The sequence below is a fragment of the Salmo salar genome, chromosome 01, assembly GCF_965601325.2.
Source record: "Salmo salar chromosome 01, fSalSal1, whole genome shotgun sequence".
NCBI lineage: Eukaryota > Metazoa > Chordata > Actinopteri > Salmoniformes > Salmonidae > Salmo > Salmo salar.
Window position 1 is genome coordinate 134738194 of NC_138291.1, and position 22404 is coordinate 134760597.

The following is a 22404-nucleotide window of genomic DNA, read 5'->3' on the forward strand; positions in this document are numbered from 1 at the left end:
CAGGACAGGATGTCATAAGGTTTGGCCTTACTTAATGTTGGGAAAGGATATAGATTCTGAAAAAGAAATCTACACACACACACAATTACACATTAAATAATGCATTTGAGATCGCACCTTCTTTTTCACTAACATGCAGAAATAGAATAATGCCCTTATTTAAAGACCTATTTTGTAGTGTCAAACTATCACAAATTTAGACTTCAAAGAGATCATTTGTGAAATTTACTAGGCTGCGCCATGGTCAAGTCTGTACTATCAAATGCAACAGAGGTTGTAGAAGCCTAGCTGTGATGTGTGTAGGAATACATGATCCGAGTCTGGAGACACTAAATGGAGTCACAGTGACACAGCACCTTAGGCACTGGGTGACAACCATCAGCAACTGATGGACAAAACAGAGACCAACATGGCAGTCTAATCCCAGGCTCAACTCACAGCTCCAAAACACCACAACAGCATTAAAGCACTTCCGCATTGATTTTTCTATGATGAAAAACACCCATCTGAATATTGAGAGCTGGCCTAACTGTGGTTGGTTTACATTGAACCAAGTACTGCTGGAAATTACATGTCAACAGCAAAGAGACCAATGTGAAATGGATTTTCATCCAAAACAGAGAGACTCAGAGAGGTCTGCTGGCAGCCACAGCCTAGGCTGTAGGATTTCCTGCTGCAGTCAAACAGGGTTCCCAAATGACACAATATTCCCTATATAGTGCACTACTTTTGACCAGAGCCCTATGGGCCCTGGTGAAAAGTAGTGCACTATATGGGGGATAATGCCATTTGGGACGTAGACAGAGACAAATTCATATGCAGCCCAGCCAGTAGACTGAAACTCGATAGGCTCCGCACGTACAGAGAGAGGAATGACTTTAAAATGTCAAAAATGATTCACACAACTGGAATGTAATGGAAGAGCAGAATGGCGTCAAGCACCGTGTGCTAAGTGGTTTAAAGGCTCTCTGTTCAAATACACGGCGAATTCATTGACAAGCTGAGTAGAAAGAAATAATGAAGAATGAAATAGACAGAGGGAGACAATCTGGACAATCTGGACCCTCTCTTTCTAAAATTATCTGCCGAAATTGTTGCAACCCCTATTACTAGCCTGTTCAACCTCTCTTTGGTATCATCTGAGATTCCCCAAAGATTGGAAAGCTGCCGCGGTCATCCCCCTCTTCAAAAGGGGTGACACTCTAGACCCAAACTGCTACAGACCTATATCTATCCTACCCTGTCTTTGTAAGATCTTCGAAAGCCAAGTTAACAAACAGATGACCGACCATTTAGAATCCCACCGTACCTTCTCTGCTATGCAATCTGGTTTCAGAGCTGGTCATGGGTGCACCTCAGCCACGCTCAAGGTCCTAAACGACATCATAACCGCCATCGATAAGAGACATTACTGTGCAGCTGTATTCATCGACCTGGCCAAGGCTTTCGACTCTGTCAATCACCACATTCTTATTGGCAGACTCGACAGCCTTGGTTTCTCAAATGATTGCCTTGCCTGGTTTACCAACTACTTCTCTGATAGAGTTCAGTGTGTCAAATCGGAGGGCCTGTTGTCCGGACCTCTGGCAGTCTCTATGGGTGTGCCACAGGGTTCAATTCTCGGGCCGACTCTCTTCTCTGTATATATATCAATGATGTCGCTCTTGTTGCTGGTGATTCTCTGATCCACCTCTACGCAGACGACACCATTCTGTATACTTCTGGCCCCTCTTTGGACACTGTGTTAACTAACCTCCAGACGAGCTTCAATGCCATACAACTCTCCTTCCGTGGCCTCCAACTGCTCTTAAACGCAAGTAAAACTAAATGCATGCTATTCAATCGATCACTGCCCGCACATCATCACTTCTCTGGACGGCTCTGACTTAGAATACGTGGACAACTACAAATACCTGGGTGTCTGGTTAGACTGTAAACTCTACTTCCAGACTCACATTAAGCATCTCCAATCCAAAATTAAATCTAGAATCGGCTTCCTATTTTGCAACAAAGCATCCTTCACTCATGCTGCCAAACATACCCTCGTAAAACTGACCATCCTACCGATCCTCGACTTCGGTGATGTCATCTATAAAATAGCCTCCAACACTCTACTCAACAAATTGGATGCAGTCTACCACAGTGCCATCCGTTTTGTCACCAAAGCCCCATACACTACCCAACATTGCGACCTGTATGCTCTCGTTGGTTGGCCCTTGCTTCATACTCGTCGCCAAACCCACTGGCTACAGGTTATCTACAAGTCTCTGCTAGGTAAAGCCCCGCCTTATCTCAGCTCACTGGTCACCATAGCAGCACCCACTCGTAGCACGCTCTCCAGAAGGTATATCTCACTGGTCACCCCCAAAGCCAATTCCTCCTTTGGTTGTCTTTCCTTCCAGTTCTCTGCTGCCAATGACTGGAACGAACTGCAAAATCTCTGAAGCTGGAGACTCATATCTCCCTCACTAGCTTTAAGCACCAGCTGTCAGAGCAGCTCACAGATCACTGCACCTGTACATAGCCCATCTGTGAAACAGCCCATCTATCTACCTACCTCATCCCCATACTGTATTTATTTATCTTGCTCCTTTGCACCCCAGTATCTCTACTTGCACATTCATCTTCTGCACATCTACCATTCCAGTGTTTAATTACTATATTGTAATTACTTCGCCACCATGGCCTATTTATTGCCTTAACTTACCTCATTTGCACTCACTGTATATAGACTTTTTGTTTTCTTTTGTTCTACTGTATTATTGACTGTATGTTTTGTTTATTCCATGTGTAACTCTGTGTTGTTGTATGTGTCGAATTGCTATGCTTTATCTTGGCCAGGTCGCAGTTGCAAATGAGAACTTGTTCTCAACTAGCCTACCTGGTTAAATAAAGGTGAAAAAAAATATAAATAAATAAATAAATAGAATGTACTGTTCTTATCTGAAATGGCACATGTTCTGACGTTTGAGAAATCATACCTCATTCAGAGAAATGTCTCAGACGTTTATAACTAGAATGTGCTGAAAGGGAATACACGTTGTTTGCAGGGCTGTGTCCCTTCTGTCATAGGAGTGCAATTACTGGTGTGCATAATTTCTGTGTGACACTGGAGTACATTTTCAGCGCTCAATCAATCATGGATACTACTCACCCCTTCACGTATGGATCTGTTGAAGGTATCGTCCTCAGTGAGGATGAGGAGGATGACGAGGGTTAGAGTGAGGGGTCAGTACTCACCACCTCATGTATGGATCTGTTGAAAGTATCTTCCTCAGTGAGGATGAGGAGGATGATGAGGGCCATGTAGACGTGATGAGAGTTCCTGTCTTCCACATGATACAGGATCTTGAGGATGGGCATCACCTGAGGAGGAGGGGAAGGAGTAAAATAATTAGAGAACTAGCATGTGCGTTGGCTATTCGTATTTTCATGTATTTATTTAGCCAGGATAGTCCACTCACTAACAAATTACACTGTTTTCCAGGATGTCCTGGTCTACTGTGTGTGTGTCTGCATGGTGTTTCTCCAGGGTACGTGTCTGCATGGTGTTTCTCCAGGGTACGTGTCTGCATGGTGTTTCTCCAGGGTACGTGTCTGCATGGTGTTTCTCCAGGGTACGTGTCTGCATGGTGTTTCTCCAGGGTACGTGTCTGCATGGTGTTTCTCCAGGGTACGCGTCTGCATGGTGTTTCTCCAGGGTACGCGTCTGCATGGTGTTTCTCCAGGGTACGCGTCTGCATGGTGTTTCTCCAGGGTACGCGTCTGCATGGTGTTTCTCCAGGGTACGCGTCTGCATGGTGTTTCTCCAGGGTACGTGTCTGCATGGTGTTTCTCCAGGGTACGTGTCTGCATGGTGTTTCTCCAGGGTACGTGTCAGCATGGTGTTTCTCCAGGGTACGCGTCTGCATGGTGTTTCTCCAGGGTGTCTGCACGGTGTTTCTCCAGGGTACGTGTCAGCATGGTGTTTCTCCAGGGTACGCGTCTGCATGGTGTTTCTCCAGGGTACGTGTCTGCATGGTGTTTCTCCAGGGTACGTGTCTGCATGGTGTTTCTCCAGGGTACGTGTCTGCATGGTGTTTCTCCAGGGTACGTGTCAGCATGGTGTTTCTCCAGGGTACGTGTCTGCATGGTGTTTCTCCAGGGTACGTGTCAGCATGATGTTTCTCCAGGGTACGTGTCTGCATGGTGTTTCTCCAGGGTACGTGTCTGCATGGTGTTTCTCCAGGGTACGTGTCTGCATGGTGTTTCTCCAGGGTACGTGTCAGCATGGTGTTTCTCCAGGGTACGTGTCTGCATGGTGTTTCTCCAGGGTACGTGTCAGCATGGTGTTTCTCCAGGGTACGTGTCTGCATGGTGTTTCTCCAGGGTACGTGTCTGCATGGTGTTTCTCCAGGGTACGTGTCTGCATGGTGTTTCTGTTTGATGGTTTAACTGCCATGGTTCAACAGCCATTCCGTCAACTTCTATTGTGAAATCCTGCATTCCTGCTGTGCAGACTGACACTGTTGCAGAATAAGCAGGCAGAGTGCACTGAGCAAGCTCTGACACGAATCCAACATCCCAACACACTGCATCCCAGACTGCACTAAGAGAAAGTGTGTGTTTGTTCGTTTAGGCCTCCAGCACTGTTCCACAGAGGGGTGCTTCGGGAAGCGCTATGTGTGTCCACCCGTGTGTCTGTGTGTGTGTGTGTGTGTGTGTGTGTGTGTGTGTGTGTGTGTGTGTGTGTGTGTGTGTTTGTTCAAGCATGGTTCCACTGTGTGTGGGAGTGATCCTCTGTCACAGGTGGGTCCTGCAGAGCAATGGTCTGTGGCACTCCCCCCTCTACGCTCCCTAATACATTTAAAACCTGCTTAGAGGTGACGTCACAGCACACCCCACAGGACCAGCTGTCTACTGTGCCCCACTGTGTCAGCAGAGAAAAAAGAAGAACTAAGTCAATGAGGATGACTCAGATTACCCAGAGTACATTTCAGAGTTTCCGTTAGGAGAACGTGGTGCCGGACAACGTGACCAACAAGATTTGAAATTTGTACCTAATAAACTGAGCACGTCCTCACGTTTGTGTTTTGATGCAGCAGTGTGTCAAATCAAAGTTTATTTGTCACGTGCACCGAATACAACAGGTGTAGACCTTACAGTGAAATGCTTACTTACAGGCTCTAACCAATAGTGCGAAAAAAAAGCTATGTGTGTGTGTGTGTGTGTGTGTGTGTGTGTGTGTGTGTGTGTGTGTGTGTGTGTGTGTGTGTGTAGGTAAGTAAAGAGATAAAACAACAGTAAAAATACATTTGAAAATAAGAGTAGCAAGGCTATATACTGACACTGATTAGTCAGGCTTATTGAGGTAGTATATACATGTGGGTATGGTTAATGTGACTATGCATATATGATGAACAGAGAGTAGCAGTAGCGTAAAAAGAGGGGTTGGCGGGTGGTGGGATACAATGCAGATAGCCTGGTTAGCCAATGTGCGGAGTGCTGGTTGGTCGGGCCAATTGAGGTAGTATGTACATGAATGTATAGTTAAAGTGACTATGCATATAAGATGAACAGAGAGTAGCAGCAGCGTAGAAGAGGGGTTTGGGGGAGGGGCACACAATGCAAATAGTCCGGGTAACCATTTGGTTACCTGTTCAGGAGTCTTATGGCTTGGGGGTAAAAACTGTTGAGAAGCCTTTTTGTCCTAGATTTGGCACTCCGGGACCGCTTGCCATGCGGTAGTAGAGAGAACAGTCTATGACTGGGGTGGCTGGGGTCTTTGACAATTTCTAGGGCCTTCCTCTGACACCGCTTGGTGTAGAGGTCCTGGATGGCAGGCAGCTTTGCCCCAGTGATGTACTGGGCCGTATGCACTACCCTCTGAAGTGCCTTGCGGTCGGAGGCCGAGCAATTGCCGTACCAGGCAGTGATGCAACTGGTCAGGATGCTCTCGATGTTGCAGCTGTAGAACCTTTTGAGGATCTCAGGACCCATGCCAAATCTTTTTACCGTAATTTCCGGACTATTGAGCGCACCTGAATATAAGCCGCACCCACTGAATTTTTTAAAAATTATTATTTTTAACATAAATAAGCCGCACATGTCTATAAGCCGCAGGTGCCTACCGGTACATTGAAACAAATGAACTTTACACAGGCTTTAACGAAACACGGCTTGTAACAAAAATAAATAGGCCTTAACGAAGCACGGCTTCTAACAAAAATAAATAGGCTTTAACGAAACACGGCTTGTAACAAAAATAAAAAATTAGCAGTAAACAGTAGCCTACCAAGAAAGTCATTGGTCACTATCTTCCTCCTCCTGTGCACTGAAACCACTGAAGTCATTCATTCCTTCGGTGTCTGAGTTGAATAGCCTCAGAATTGCTTCATCCGATATCAGATCGTTTTCATTGTCGCTCTCGTCACTGTTTGTGACCTTAACCCGTTCGGCAATTTCATTGGTCTAATGAAAGCTTCATGCCGGCAAAAAACTGAGCACATCACAGAATGTGTTTTTTTGGAGAAAAAAATATTTGAAAGCGGGAAAAATCCATGTATTAGCCGCGTCATTGTTTAAGCTGCGAAGTTCAAAGCGTGGGAAAAAAGTTGCGGCTTATAGTCTGGAATTTACAGTAGTTTCCTGAGGGGGAATAGGCTTTGTCATGCCCTCTTCACGACTGTCTTGGTGTGTTTGGACCATTCTAGCTTGTTGTTGATGTGGACACCAAGGAATTTGAAGCTCTCAACCTGCTCCACTACAGCCCCGTCGATGAGAATGGGGACGTGCTTGGTGCTCCTTTTCCTGTAGTCCACAATCATCTCCTTAGTCTTGGTTACGTTGAGGGATAGGTTGTTATTCTGGCATCACCCGGCCAGGTCTCTGACCTCTGACCCTATAGGCTGTCTCGTTGTTGTCGGTGATCGGTGTGTCATCAGCAAAATTAATTATGGTGTTGGAGTCGTGCCTGGCCATGCAGTCGTGGGTGAACTAGGAGTACAGGAGGGGACTGAGCATGCACCCCTGGGGAGCTCCCGTGTTGAGGATCAGCGTGGCAGATGTGTACGTGTACGTGTGCGCAATTAGCGACTAACTCACCAGGTTCTCCATGTCTGTGCGTGACAGCATGTATGTCCTCATGTTGGTGTTCTGATGTAGCAGTGTGTAGAGTATCAGTGTAGCCTGGTTGGATCTCTGCTGCTCACACAGAGCTGTGTAAAGGCTGTTGAAGTTTATCTGGAACATATGGTGCTGCTCTGTAGGGATGGATGACGTGTCTGTGGAAAACACACAGGTTTAGTACCCATTCATTGAAAGGTCCCCCCGTCATCTTTTACTGGTGCTAGTGCATATTCTGTACCTTGTGTGTTTTTGAAGCATGTGACAGCCTGTCTGTAGGGGTTGGGACAGTTGTTGGGTCCATCTGTCAGATTGGCTAGCACCAGGAGCAATAACAGGCTCTGATTGGACAGTGGCAGAGGGTTCTGTTCCTGGTCCAATCCTGGCTTACTGCCGGCTCCACCCAGCGCGAACACACTCCACAACCCACCTGGAGGAAACATAATAGTGAAGACCTCAAAACTATGAAATAACACATATGGAATGTGCAAAGCTGTCTCAAGGCAAAGGGTGGCTACTTTGAAGAATATAAAATATATTTTGAATTGTTTAAAACTTTTTTGGGTTACTACATGATTCCATATGTGTTATTTAACAGTTTTGATGTCTTCACTATAATCTACAACGTAGAAATAGTAAAAATAAAGAAAAACCCTTGAATGAGTAGGTGTGTCCAAACTTTTGACTGGTACTGTACGTCACAGGGTTATACAGACCTTAGCACATCACCCGACACAACACGCCTTTTACTATATTGTCAGAAGCATCATCAGACCTCGGTAGTAGCCTATTTCATGCTGTGCTCTAAAGATGGCATCGTAGCCACACAAATACATTAGAAGATCATCGTTGATCTGATCAGAAACACTGTGCTCACAATCCTTATCTCCTAATGACATTGCTGGTGAATTTTGTTTGAATTTTGGAATATATTGTGCAATAGGCTAAGGTTTTTACTAGGCGCGAGCCCATCCAGGGTTGAGTCCCGTGAGCGAAACAAACGTAACGAGCTTGAGAAGAGTATACTGAAGCAAAGATTCACCCACATTTTAGATAAGAAAATATCCGCCTACCTTTCTGTCATGTCAACCATCCATCCAAATGAAATAATTCCATATGTCCGCCTTTTGTCTTTATAAACATTCACGTAGCCTATTCCATGTTACGGGGTAATCCAATGAGCAACACTGCAGCTGTTGACTGCAGTGACCGCCATTTATAACGACAGTATTTATACCCCTTGGAATAAGGTTTTGAAGTGTCTGTCCTATATCTAGGTGATTTTCAGGATGTCTCATGGTCTGACAAACACCGCAGTCGCTCAGTCACCTTCTACCGCAGATGCGGAAGGCAGACATAGGCGGATGCGGTGGTTTGAGACGGAGCCCATGCAATATCTCTAGCTTAAACTGAAAGATTGTTTAAGGGGATTTTTATGTTACTCAGAATGACGCACAGGTGCGTCAATAGACTCTGAAAAGACTCCGAAGGATTTCAATTCTTCAGCCTCTGTCAAGTTCATTTACTTATCATTGCTAGACAGCCATTTTCAAGTCTTGCTATAGATTTTCAAGCTGATTTAAGTAAAAACTAACTAGGCCACTCAGGAACATTCAATGCAACACTGGAGTTGCTTGCCATTTGGCCTTGTGTTTTAGGTTATTGTCCAGCTGAAAGGTGCATTTGTCTCTCAGTGTCTGTTGGAAAGCAGACTAAAAAAAGGTTTTCCTTCAAGCCTTACTGATAACAAGCATACCCACAATGTGATGCAGTCCCCACCATGCTTGAAAATATTTAGAGTGGTACTCACTACAATACATTCATTACAGAATTCACAACACACTAAGTGTGTGCCCTCAGGCCCATACTCCAGATCTACAACACATAATCCATGTGTACGTGTGCGTATAGTGCGTATGTTATCATGTGTGTGTATGCATGCATCTGTTTGTGTTGCTTCACAGTCCCAGATGTTCCTTAAGGTGCATTATCATCTGCTTTTTTTAATATCTGATTTGAATGCTTGCATCAGTTACCTGATGTGGAAGAGAGTTCCATGTAATCATGGCTCTATGTAGTAATGTGCACCTATCAGAGTTTGTTCTGGACTTGGGGACTGTGAAGAGACCTCTGGTGGCATGTCTTGTGGGGTATGCATGGGTGTCAAAGCTGTGTGCTAGTGACGGACTTCTCCCCATCTTAGCTACTGTTGTATCAATATGTTTTGACCATGACAGTTACAGAGAATTGTATGTGTGGAGTACAGATATGAGGTAGTCATTAAAAAAATCATGTTAAACACTATAATTGCACAGAGTAAGTACATGCAACTTATTATGTGACTTGTTAAGCACATTTTTACTCCTGAACTTATTTAGGCTTGCCACAACAAAGGGGTTGAATAGTTGACAAGATATTTCAGCTTTTCAATTTTAATGAATTTGTAAATGTTTCTAAAAACAGAATTCCACTTTGACATTATGGGTAACGTGCGTAGGCCAGTGACACAAAGTCAAGGGGTATGAATACTTTTTCAAGGCACTGTTTAATCAATACACGACTTTCAAGGAGTAGGGTATTTAAGGGAAGTGTATTTGATACAAAACAGGCTAAAAGAATACTTTCCCATTTTATGAAATTAGCCAACATTATCACATTCTTTTGCTCGCTCCAGGAAGGCAATTTGGCCCTGGCTTGCAAACTAAATCCCCTGCATCATCTTGTAAATGATTGTCATTCTACCGATTTCAAAATGTAAATGTAGGCTAATCATAAATGTAATAATAGCATAATTGATTTACCCCAATGAAAACTTGGACAGTGAGCATAAATCGCATTTCGATAGATGCATGCATCAGTACCTAGCCTTTCTTTTATATCTGCAACAGAAATGAATTTAATTTACAAGAATATGTTTACTGTCAGCTGGCTACTGTAGGAAAGTTACAATCAAGTTAAACATTTGTGACATAACCGAATCTTTTAGTCCATCCTATGAAGTGGATGTTGCCTGTCACCCGTCTTTCCCTCTCATTTTAGTAGATATATTTTACCGTAATGATCTGATCACACCATGCAACTAGGGATGTAGCCTACAGTCAGAGAGGGAAGAGGGGCAATGTTGATTGGCAGGAGAAAAGGGGTTGAAAGGTAAAAGTGGGAGGCGGGATTAGGTCGGCTCCTTGCTGGGCAGAGATTTCTGAAAAAGTGATTGTGAGCCCGCAACCCAAATTTATCACTACAATGTATTTGCCATACCTCACAATCGATTGGACTTCCTGCATGTGTTATTTTCGCTGTGACAGAATGTTTATATTTTCCGTATACTGTACCTAACAAATTACATAGTCACTCAATAAGGCCACCACCATTTTGGGATTTTCAGACAATCTTAAAGCAACATCTTAAAGCATAAAAAAATCAGAAAATGGTGGTGGAAAATTGTGTTTTATTAAGACCGTACACACAATTTTTTCAGTTTCTTTCCCGGCGGCTCGCCGTTCAAGCTTGCTATGGAGGAAAATTACGCCTTTGCAGCCTGAATGGAGGATGCTTTATGTACGAGCCGGTCCACGGGGGACACGAGTTTATTGCCCACCATCGGCTGCCTAGGCAAAGATTGACTAGGCTACTGAATTCCCTATGGTTGTTTAGCATGCAAAATGACTTGTAGGTCAATGACTGTCAGTTCGACAAGGAAGGAGAGGTTGCATCAGTCGTCACAAAATATTAGGTATTTTTGGAAGATGTATGTAATATGAGCAAAACATGTTAATGAATCGGCTATTTGTAACATTTGAATTGATTTTCTGACAGATGCATGCTATTCTACATGACCAAAAGTATGTGGACACCTGCTCATCGAACACCTCATTACGAAATCATGGGGTTTAATATGGAGTTGGTCCCCTCTTCCACTAGAGGCTTTCCACTAGATGTTGGGCATTGGTGCGGGGACATGCTTCCATTCATCCACAAGACCACTAGTGAGGTCAGGCAGTGCTGTTAGGCGACTGTGTTGTGATGGCACCGGAGGGGAAGGCTGCCATCTTATCGGCTCTTAACTAACCATGAATTTTGTTTGTTTTTTCGCGTTGTTTGTAACTTGTTTTATAAGAGACGGTAGCACCAACATTATGACCGAAAAGAGCTTCTGGACATCAGAACTGAGATTGCTCACCTCAAACTGGACAATGAGTTCTTCTTCAATGAGTCAGACGGGAGGGATATAATACAGACACCTGACCAGGCCCAGATCCCTGTTATTCACTAGAGAAGGAAACGCAGATTTCGCAGAAAGAGATCAGGGTGCCTTGTGAGAATCAGGCGACGAGTGGCTAATCTGCCCATGCCTTCCGGCCAGCTAGCTAAGCTTCAATCGCTGGAAAATAAATGGGACGACACTGAAAGCATGTTTATCCTACCAACGTAACATTAAAAACGGTAATATCTTATGTTCCACCGAGTCGTGGCTGAACGACGACATTAAGAACATACAGCTGGCGGGTAATACACTCCATTAGCAGGACAGAACAGCAGCCTCTGGTAAGACACAGGGCGGGGGCCTATGCATTTATGTAAACAACAGCTGGTGCACAATATCTAAGGAAGCCTTGCGGTTTTGCTCGCCTGAGGTAGAGTATCTCATGATAAGCTGAAGACCACACTATCTACCTAGAGAGTTTATCATCTGTATTTTTCGTAGCTGTCTACGTACCACCACAGAAATCATTGCTGGAACTAAAACCGCACTCAATGAGCTGTATAAAGCCATAAGCTAAAAGGAAAATGCTCATCTAGAGTCAGCACTCCTAGTGGCCGGGGACTTTAATGCAGGGAAACAAATCAGTTTTACCTAATTTCTATCAGCATGTTAAATGTGCAACCAGAGGGAAAAAAATTCTCGACCACCTTTACTCCACACACAGAGACGTGTACAAAGCTCTCCCTCGCCCTCCATTTGGCAAATCTGACCATCATTATATCTTCCTGATTCCTGCTTACAAGCAAAAATTGAAGCAGGAAGCACCAGTGACTCGGTCTACAAAAAAAGTGGTCAGATGAAGCAGATGCTAAACTACAGGACTGTTTTGCTAACACAGACTGAAATATGTTCCGGGATTCTTCAGAGGGCATTCCGATGGTACACCACATCAGTCACTGGCTTCATCAATAAGTGCATCGAGGACGTCGTCCCCACAGTGACTGTAAGTACATACCTCAACCACAAGCCAAGGATTACAGGCAACATTCGCACTGAGCTAAAGGGGAGAGCTCCCGCTTTCAAGGAGCGGGACACTAACCCGGAATCTTATAAGAAATCCCGCTATGCCCTCCGACGAACCATCAAACAGGCAAAGCATCAATACAGGACTAAGACTGAATCATACTACACCGGCTCTGATGCTCGTCGGATGTGGTAGGGCCTGCAAACTATTACAGACTACAAAGAGGATCACAGCCGAGAGCTGCCCAGTGACACGAGCCTACCAGACAAGCTAAATCACTTATATGCTCGCTTCGAGGCAAGTAACACTGAAACATGCATGAGAGTATCAGCTGTTCCGGACGACTGTGTGATCACGCTCTCCAGCCTATGTGAGTAAGACCTTTAACAGGTCAACATACACAAGGCCACAGGGCCAGACGGATTACCAGGACGTGTACTCCGAGCATGCGCTGACAAATGTCTTCACTGACATTTTCAACCTCTTCCTGTCTGAGTCTGTAATACCAACATGTTCAAGCAGACCACCATAGTCCCTGTGCCCATGAACACCAAGTTAACCTGCCTAAATGACTACCGATCCGTAGCATTCACATCTGCAGCCATGAAATGCTTTGAAAAGTTGGTCATGGCTCACATCATCACCATTATCCCAGAAACCCTAGACCCAGTCCATTTTTGCATACCGCACCAACAGATCCACAGATGATGCAATCTCTATTGCACTCCACCCTGCCCTTTCACACCTGGACCAAAGGAACACCTATGTGAGAATGCTATTCATTGACTACAGCTCAGCGTTCAACACCATAGTGCCCTCAAAGCTCATCACTAATCTAAGGACCCTAGGACTAAATACCTCCCTCCGCAACTGGATCCTGGACTTCCTGATGGGCCACCCCCAGGTGGTAAAGGTAGGTAAAAACACATCCGCCACGCTGATCCTCAATACAGGGGCCCTTCAGGGGTGCGTGCTCAGTCCCCTCCTGTACTCTCTGTTCACTCATGACTGCACGACTCCAACACCATCATTAAGTTCGCTGACGACACAGTGGTAGGCCTGATCGACAACAATAAGACAGCCTATCGGCAGGAGGTCAGAGACCTGACCGTGTGGTGCAAGGACAACAACCTCTCCCTCAACGTGATCAAGACAAAGGAGATGATTGTGGACTACAGGAAAAGGAGGACCTAGCATACCCCCCATTCTCATCAACAGAGCTGAAGTGGAGCAGATTGAGAGCTTCAAGTTCCTTGGCGTCCACATCACCACCAAACTAACATGGTCCAAACACACAAAGACAATCGTGAAGAGGGCACGACAAAACCTATTCCCCCTCAGGAGACTGAAAAGATTTGGCATGGGTCCTCAGATCCTCAAAAGGTTTTACAGCTGCACCATCCTGACGGGTTGCATCACTGCCTGGTATGGCAACTGCAAGGCATTACAGAGGGTACAGCCCAGTACATTTTATTTATTTATTTTACTTTACCAGATAAGTTGACTGAGAACACATTCACATTTACAGCAACGACCTGGGGAATAGTTACAGGGGAGAGGAGGGGGATGAATGAGCCAATTGTGAGCAGGGGATGATCAGGTGACGGTATGAGGGACAGCTTGGGAATTTAGCCAGGACACCAGGGTTAACACCACTAATCTTACGATAAGTGCCATGGGATGTTTAGTGACCACAGTGAGTCAGGACACCCGTTTAACGTGGAATCCGAAAGGCGGCACCCTACACAGGGCCGTGTCACTGCCCTGGGGCATTGTGATATTTTTTTTTAGACCTGAGGAAAGAGTGCCTCCTACCGGCCCTCCAACACCACTTCCAGCAGAACCTGGTCTCCCATCTAGGGACCGACCAGGACCAACCCTGCTTAGCTTCAGAAGCAAGCCAGCAGTGGGATGCAGGGTGGTATGCTGCTGGCATCACTGACATCACCAGGGCCAAGCTTCCTGCCATCTAGGACCTCTATACCAGACGGTGTCAGAGGAAGGCCCTAAAAATTGTCAAAGACTCCAGCCACCCTAGTCATAGACTGTTCTCTCTGCTACCGCACGGCAAGCGGTACCGTTGCGCCAAGTCTAGGTCCAAGAGGTTCCTAAATAGCTTCTACCCTCAAGACATAAGACTCCTGAACACCTAAACAAATGGCTACCCAGACTGTTGCTACTCTCTGTTATAGCTATGTATAGTCACTTTAATAACTCTACCTACATGTACATATTACCTCGACACCGGTGCCCCCGCACATTGACTCTGTACCGGTACCCCCTGTATATAGTCCTGCTATTGTTATTTACTCCTGCTCTTTAATCATTTGTTATTCTTCTCTCTTACTTTTTTTCCCCTTAAAACTGCATTGTTGGTTAAGGGCTTGTAAGTAAGCATTTCACTGTAAGGTTGTATTCGGCGCATGTGACAAATAGAATTTGATTTGGTTTGGCTTGCAGTCGGCGTTCCAATTTATCCCAAAGGTGTTCGATGGGGTTGTGGTCAGGGCTCTGTGCAGGCCTTCCACACCGATCTCGACAAACCATTTCTGTATGGATCTCGTTTTGTGCACAGGGACATTGTCATGCTGAAACAGGAAAGGGCCCTTCCCAAACTGCTGCCATAAAGTTTGAAGCACAGAATTCTCTAGAATGTCATTGTATGCTGTAGCGTTAAGATTTCCCTTCACTGAAACTAAAGGGCCTAGCTCGAACCATGAAAAACTTCCCTGTTCTTTATAAGCATATTTCTAACACCTTATAAGCAATGTGAAATGCATGATTATAGGCGCTAGTAACTGCTCATAAATATATATTAAAATATTTTGTAGAAATTATGCTAAAAAATAAATGTATAGAAAATGGGACAATGAAAAAAAGCAACCTACAACGCCTGGTACAGAGAGGAATGTAAGGACCAAAAATGGAGATGTTGCTATTAAAAATACATTCTGAACATGGTACTGTATTTTTTTAACACAGTGCATTCTGGCTCTACTAAGCCTTATACTATCAGAGGAAAGAACACAGACCGTGTGTTAGAAGACTAATCTTTATCAAAGTGAAATGGATCTGTCTCCATCTAGAGGTGATAGACATTACTATCGTCCTGTTTCCAAGCCTGACTGCTCTTCCTACACAATTATGGGCAGTAATAGCTCTGCTATCTTCAAAACCATGTTCCTTCTTTTCTCTGCTGGGTTAATGCTTTGGTCCATATTCATCTGTGTGCTGGGAGAAAGAACTGAAGCATAGCAAATGCATTTTGTCAATGTAAAATGTGACTGGGGAGCAGTAGTCTTTCTGTGTGTGTGTATCCCTGACTCTGTCCAACTCAGTCTAATGCCCTGGAGCTGGACTGTATGGATCCGATGGGTGGAAAATCTGCCTGGACATCTCAGTGCCTCGGCCAAAGGACATAAACAAACACCATCCACAGCAAAAAACAGACCATGGTCACATCCCTGCTCCCCCCCCCAGGATAGTGACGTCCTAGCCAGTCTCCCTCAGCCCCCAGTCTGTGGCCCCTGGCTGGTCAAGCACTCCAAGCTAATTCCTTGCATGGCGTCTAGCGGTGGCGGCAGTAACCCAATGGAGCGGGGGAGTCGGGGGTGAGAGGGAGGAGAGGAGTGGGGTAGATAAGGAGCCCTTGTGACTGAGCCCTGCTCATCACTGGCACCAGACCGGCTACACCACACCCATCTCTGTGAGAGCAGGTCTCCGTCCAAAATGATACCCTATTCCCTACGTAGCACACTACCTAAAGAATTATATAATACTAGTAGTGCACTATATAGGGATTAGGGTGCCATTTTGGACACAGAACAGAGCAAAGCAGAGCCAGGGCCTGGCTGTCTGGCAGCAACGCTTCCTGACTCACTCTACTGACTCTCTCTTTATCCACCTCTCTCTCAATCTCTTTCTTTCTCCCCCCTCCTTTCTCTCTACCCCCTCTACTCCCTTTACCTCACTGTTATGCATCTGGCTTGCTTACCCTGCCTGCCTGCCCACTACACAAATACAATAATGCAATATCGTATGTGCCTCTCTGGCTCTGGCCCTGTCGCGCCATTACAGAAGAGGAGGAGGAGAGGTTTAATGTGGACACAGTGACTGGCGCCTGGGCTGGAAGAAGGCAGGGTGCATTGAGGGCACATCCTCGGCTCCAGGCTAGCCCTTGGTCTGCCACACCACCCACACAACAACAACACTGCCCTTCTCTTGCTATTCAACCAGGAATTAACACTGCAACCCGTTCATGCCTGTTTGGCATTTCTCCCCAGCTATCAGGCTCCCTCTGAGAGAAAAGTGTCTGTGTTAGGATGAATAAGAGTTTACAGTGGTCTACCACACTCTGTCTCTCTGTGTGTGTGTGTGTGTGTGTGTGTGTGTGTGTGTGTGTGTGTGTGTGGTCATATTCAGTTGACCATGGCCCACGGTCTGTGAGAATAAATTCAGACTGACCCATACAATGATCGTCATAATGAACATAGAGATAGTGTCACTATTGCCATTAGACAGGACATCAAATCATCATTATGAGAAATGGCTGATAGTTGATTGTAAAGTGAACCTTGAACAGTATCTACCGTATTCTTGTTCACCCAGCATGCTGTCGGTCTCTCAGGGTTCCATCTGTGTGCTGTTAACGAGTCATACACTAATAGCTAGCACCATCATAGACAAGACACTGGCATGACATATTTGAGAAATCTACAGTTGAAGGCTGAAGTTTACATACACCTTAGCCAAATACATTTAAACTCAGTTTTTCAAAATTCCTCACATTTAATCCAAGTAAAAATTCCCTGTCTAAGGTCAGTTAGGATCACCACTTTATTTTAAGAATGTGAAATGTCAGAATAATAGTAGAGAGAATTATATATTTCAGCTTTTATTTCTTTCATCACATTCCCAGTGGGTCAGAAGTTTACATACACTAAATTAGTATTTGGTAGCATTGCCTTTACATTGTTTAACTTGGGTCAAATGTTTCGGGGAGCCTTCCACAACCTTCCCACAATAAGTTGGGTGAATTTTGGCCCATTCCTCCTGACAGAGCTGGTGTAACTGAGTCAGGTTTGTAGGCCTCCTTGCTCGCACATGCTTTTTCAGTTCTGCCCCAAACTTTTCTATGGGATTGAGGTCAGGGGTTTGTGATGGCCACTCCAATACCTTGACTTTGTTGTCCTTAAGCCATTTTGCCACAACTTTGGAAGTATGCTTGGGATCATTGACCATTTGGAAGACCCATTTGCAACCAAGCTTTAACTTCCTGACTGATGTCTTGAGATGTTGTTTCAATATATCCACATACTTTTCCTACCTCATGATGCCATCTATTTTGTGAAGTGCACCCAGTCCCTCCTGCAGCAAAGCATCCCCACAACATGATGCTGCCACCCCCGTGCTTCACGGTTTGGATGGTGTTCTTTGGCTTGCAAGCATCCCCCTTTTTCCTCCAAACATAACAATGGTCATTATGGCCAAACAGTTCTATTTTTGTTTCGTCAGACCAGAGGACATTTAACCATTAAGTAAGATCTTTGTCCCCATGTGCAGTTGCAAATGCAGTCTGGCTTTTTTATGGTGGTTTTGGAGCAGTGGCTGCTTCCTTGCTGAGCAGCCTTTCAGGCTATGTCAATATAGGACTCGTTTTACTGTAGACATAGATACTTTTGTACCCGTTTCCTCCAGTATCTTCACAAGGTCCTTTGCTGTTGTTCTGGGATTTATTAGCATTTTTCGCACCAAAGTATGTTCAGTCTCCTTCCTGAGCGGTATGATGGCTGTGTGATCCCATGGTGTTTATACTTGCAAACTATTGTTTGTACAGATGAATGCGGTACCTTGCATTTGGAAATTGCTCCCAAGGATGAACTAGACTTGTGGAGGTCTACAATTTTTTTTCTGAGGTCTTGGCTGATTTCTTTTGATTTTCCCATGATGTCAAGAAAAGAGGCACTGAGTTTGAAGGTAGGCATTGAAATACATCCACAGGTACACCTCCAATTGACTCAAATGATGTCAATTAGCCTATCAGAAGCTTCTAAAGCCATGACATCATTTTCTGGAATTTTCCAAGCTGTTTAAAGGCACAGTCAACTTAGTGTATGTAAACTTCTGACCCACTGGAATTGTGATACAGTGAATTATAAGTTAAATATTCTGTCTGTAAACAATTGTTGGAAAAATGACTTGTCATGCACAAAGGAGATGTCCTAACCGACTTGCCAAAACTATAGTTTCATAACAATAAATTGATGGTGTGGTTGAAAAACGAGTTTTAATGACTCCAACATAAGTGTATGCAAACTTCCGACTTCAACTGTACGTCTGCTCCATCACATCTACACTTTTGTGAGTCTAACGGAGGATGACTTTTGAGGAGATGACGTTAACAAGTGATGGCAGTCAGTAAAGCAGAACCAGCAAAGTAACACATCAGCCTACACTCTCACAACTCCCACACAAGATTTGATCCAACATTTGACACCTTGGAAGTGTTTTGTTTACCTGTTGTTCAAGCTACCTACACTCTCTCTTCCAAACCAGCTCACTCAAACAGCTCCCTCCCACACAAGAGTTATCACGTTTCTTACACCCTAAATGGTTTGTTTAACAATTTGAGTTCCTAAACCTTTCACAAATGCTGAAATCCTACAAAACGTTTACACCCAAAATTTGTTCTGCACACGATTGATAAATGAGGCCCAAAAAGAGGGTCAGGGGGAATTTCTCAAACCCTAGCTTCCTGGAACAAGTCATTCTTTCTGGAAACATGAAAGGGAGGGCGAGGGGAGCAGACAGGGACAGAATATGTGTGTGTGTGTGTGTGTGTGTGTGTGTGTGTGTGTGGTGTTTGAGAGGAACAGAACAGACAGATTGTGCTGGTTATTTATTTCCAGTCTTAGTTTTATTTGCAGTAGAGTAAATGAATTAGGACATGGTGGCGGAGGGCCAGCAGCTTATAGAGACGTCGTGAGGTCTGTAGGCGTGCTGATTTAACAACAGGAAAAAAATGCACACACCAATACATTAACCAACGTTAGGAGAAACATACACACAGCAGAACATACAACTCTGTGCCGACTGCCGACACACAGTGCATTCGGAAAGTATTCAGACCCCTTGAATTTTTCCACATTTTGTTACATTACAGCCTTATTCTAAAATGGATTAATTAAATAAAAAAACTAAAATCGACACACAATATCCCATAATGACAAAGCGAAAAAGTATTTTTAATTTGAGAAAATATATAAAAAATAAAAATTACCTTGTTTTACATAAGTATTCAGACCCTTTGCTATGACACAAAGCTCAGGTGAATCCTGTTTCCATTTATCATTCTTGAGATGTTTCTTCAACTTGATTAAAGTCCACCTGTGGTAAATTCAATTGATTTGGAAAGGCACACACCTGTCTATATAAGGTCCCACAGTTGACAGTGCATGTCAGAGCAAAAACCAAGCCATGAGGTAGAAGGAATTGTCCATAGAGCTCCAAGACAGGATTGTATAGAAGCACAGATCTGGGGAAAGGTACCAAAAAATGTATGCAGCATTGAAGGTCTCCAAGAACACAGTGGCCTTCATCATTCTTAAATGGAAGAAGTTTGGAACCACCAAGACTCTTCCTAGCAGTGCGGCTTGGCTGGGTTGTGTTTCGGAGGACACACGGCTCTCGACCTTTGCCTCTCCCGAGTCCGTATGGGAGTTGCAGCGATGGGACAAGACCGTAACTACCAATTGGACACCACGAAATTGGGGAGAAAAAAATCAAAAAAGACTCTTTCTAGAGCTGGCTGCCCAGCCAAACTGAGCAATTGAGAGAGAAGGGCCTTGGTCAGGGAGGTGACCAAGAACCCGATGGTCATTCTGGCAGAGCTCCAGAGTTCCTCAGTGGAGATGGGAGAACCTTCCAGAAGGACAACCATCTCTGCAGCACTCCACCAATCAGCCATTTATGGTAGTGGCCAGATGGAAGCCACTCCTCGGTAAAAGGCACATGACAGCTGCTTGGAGTTTGTCAAAAGGAACCTAAAGGACTCTCAGACCAGGAGAAACAAGATTCTCTGGTCTGATGAAACCAAGATTGAACTCTTTGGCCTGAATGCCAAGCGTCACGTCCGGAGGAAACCTGGCACCATCCCTACGGTGAAGCACGGCGAAGGCAGCATCATGCTGCGGAGATGTTTTTCAGCGGCAGGAACTGGGAGACTAGAGGGAAAGATGAACGGAGCAAAGTACAGATAGATCCTTGATGAAAACCTGCTCCAGACCTCTCAGGACCTCAGACTGTGGTGAAGGTTCACCTTCCAACAGGATAACGACCCTAAGCACACAGCCAAGACAATGCAGGAGAGGCTTTGTGACAAGTTTCTGAATGTCCCTGAGGGGCCCAGCTAGAGCCTGGACTTGAACCGGATTGAACATCTATGGAAATACCCAAAAATAGTGTGCAGAAACTCTCCACATCCAACTTGACAGAGCTTGAGAGGATCTGCAGAGAATAATTTGACAAGCTCACCAAATACAGGTGTGCCAAGCTTGTAGCATCATACCCAAGAAGACTCTAGGCTATAATTGCCGCTAAAGGTGCTTCAACAAAGTACTGAGTAAAAGGGTCTGAATACTTAACTAAATGTGATGTAATTTATTTATTTCATATTTTATTTTTTTGAAAATAATCTATAAACCTGTTTTTGCTTTGTCATTATGGGGTAGTGTGTAAAGATTGATGAAAATAAACATCCAGTTTGTCAATTTTTGAATAAGGCTGTAATGTAACAAAATGTGGCAAAAGTCAAGGGGTCTGAAAACTTTCCGAATGCAGTACCAGTCAAAAGTTTGGACACCTACTCATTAATGGGTTTTTCTTTATTTTTTAAATTGTGAAAACTATGAAATAACACATATGAAATCACGTAGTAACCAAAAAAGTGTTACAATCAAAACATATTTTATATTCTTCAAAGTAGCCACCCTTTGCCTTGAAGACAGCTTTACATACTCTTGGCATTCTCTCAACCAGCTTCATGAGGTAGTCATCTGGAATGCATTTCAATTAACAGGTGTGCCTTGTTAAAAGTTAATTTGTGTAATAAATTTTTTTCTTAATGCGTTTGAGACAATCAGTTGTGTTGTGACAAGGTAGGTGACAACTCCATTGTGTCCTCCTCCCAGAGTGCTAAGAGCCTTGGCGTGACCCTGGACAACACCCTGTCGTTCTCCGCTAACATCAAGGCGGTGACCCGATCCTGTATGTTCATGCTCTACAACATTCGCAGAGTACGACCCTGCCTTACACAGGAAGCGGCGCAGGTCCTAATCCAGGCACTTGTCATCTCCCGTCTGGATTACTGCAACTCGCTGCTGGCGGGGCTCCCTGCCTGTGCCATTAACCCCTACAACTCATCCAGAATGCCGCAGCCCGTCTGGTGTTCAACCTTCCCAAGTTCTCTCACGTCACCCCGCTCCTCCGCACACTCCACTGGCTTCCAGTTGAAGCTCGCATCTGCTACAAGACCATGGTGCTTGCCTACGGAGCTGTGAGGGGAACGGCACCTCCGTACCTTCAGGATCTGATCAGTCCCTACACCCAAAGAAGGGCACTGCGTTCATCCACCTCTGGCCTGCTCGCCTCCCTACCTCTGCGGAAGCACAGTTCCCGCTCAGCCCAGTCAAAACTGTTCGCTGCTCTGGCACCCCAATGGTGGAACAAGCTCCTTCACGACGCCAGGACAGCGGAGTCAATCACCACCTTCCGGAGACACCTGAAACCCCACCTCTTTAAGGAATACCTGGGATAGGATAAAGTAATCCTTCTAACCCCCCCCCCCCCCCCCCCCCCAAAAAAAAATATATAGATGTACTATTGTAAAGTGGTTGTTCCACTGGATATCATAAGGTGAATGCACCAATTTGTAAGTCGCTCTGGATAAGAGTGTCTGCTAAATGACGTAAATGTAAATGTAAATGTAGGGGTGGTACAGTAGGTAGCCCTATTGGGCAAAAGACCAAGTCCATATTATGGCAAGAACAGCTCAAATAAGCAAAGAGAAACGACA

The 22404-nt window shown here is 44.8% G+C and overlaps 1 protein-coding gene across 2 annotated transcripts in view; it reads right to left on the minus strand.

The window, feature by feature from the left end:
* Window positions 1-22404, minus strand: part of LOC106561256 (dymeclin) — a 167273-nt gene that overhangs the window by 82398 nt on the left and 62471 nt on the right. For both annotated transcript variants that reach the window (XM_014125013.3, XM_082978818.1), the window contains 3 exons: window positions 7346-7534; window positions 7084-7262; window positions 3241-3366 (listed from right to left, as the gene is read on the minus strand). In XM_014125013.3, coding sequence (XP_013980488.2) covers window positions 3241-3366; window positions 7084-7262; window positions 7346-7534 — 494 coding nt within the window. The remainder of the gene's footprint in view (window positions 1-3240; window positions 3367-7083; window positions 7263-7345; window positions 7535-22404) is intronic.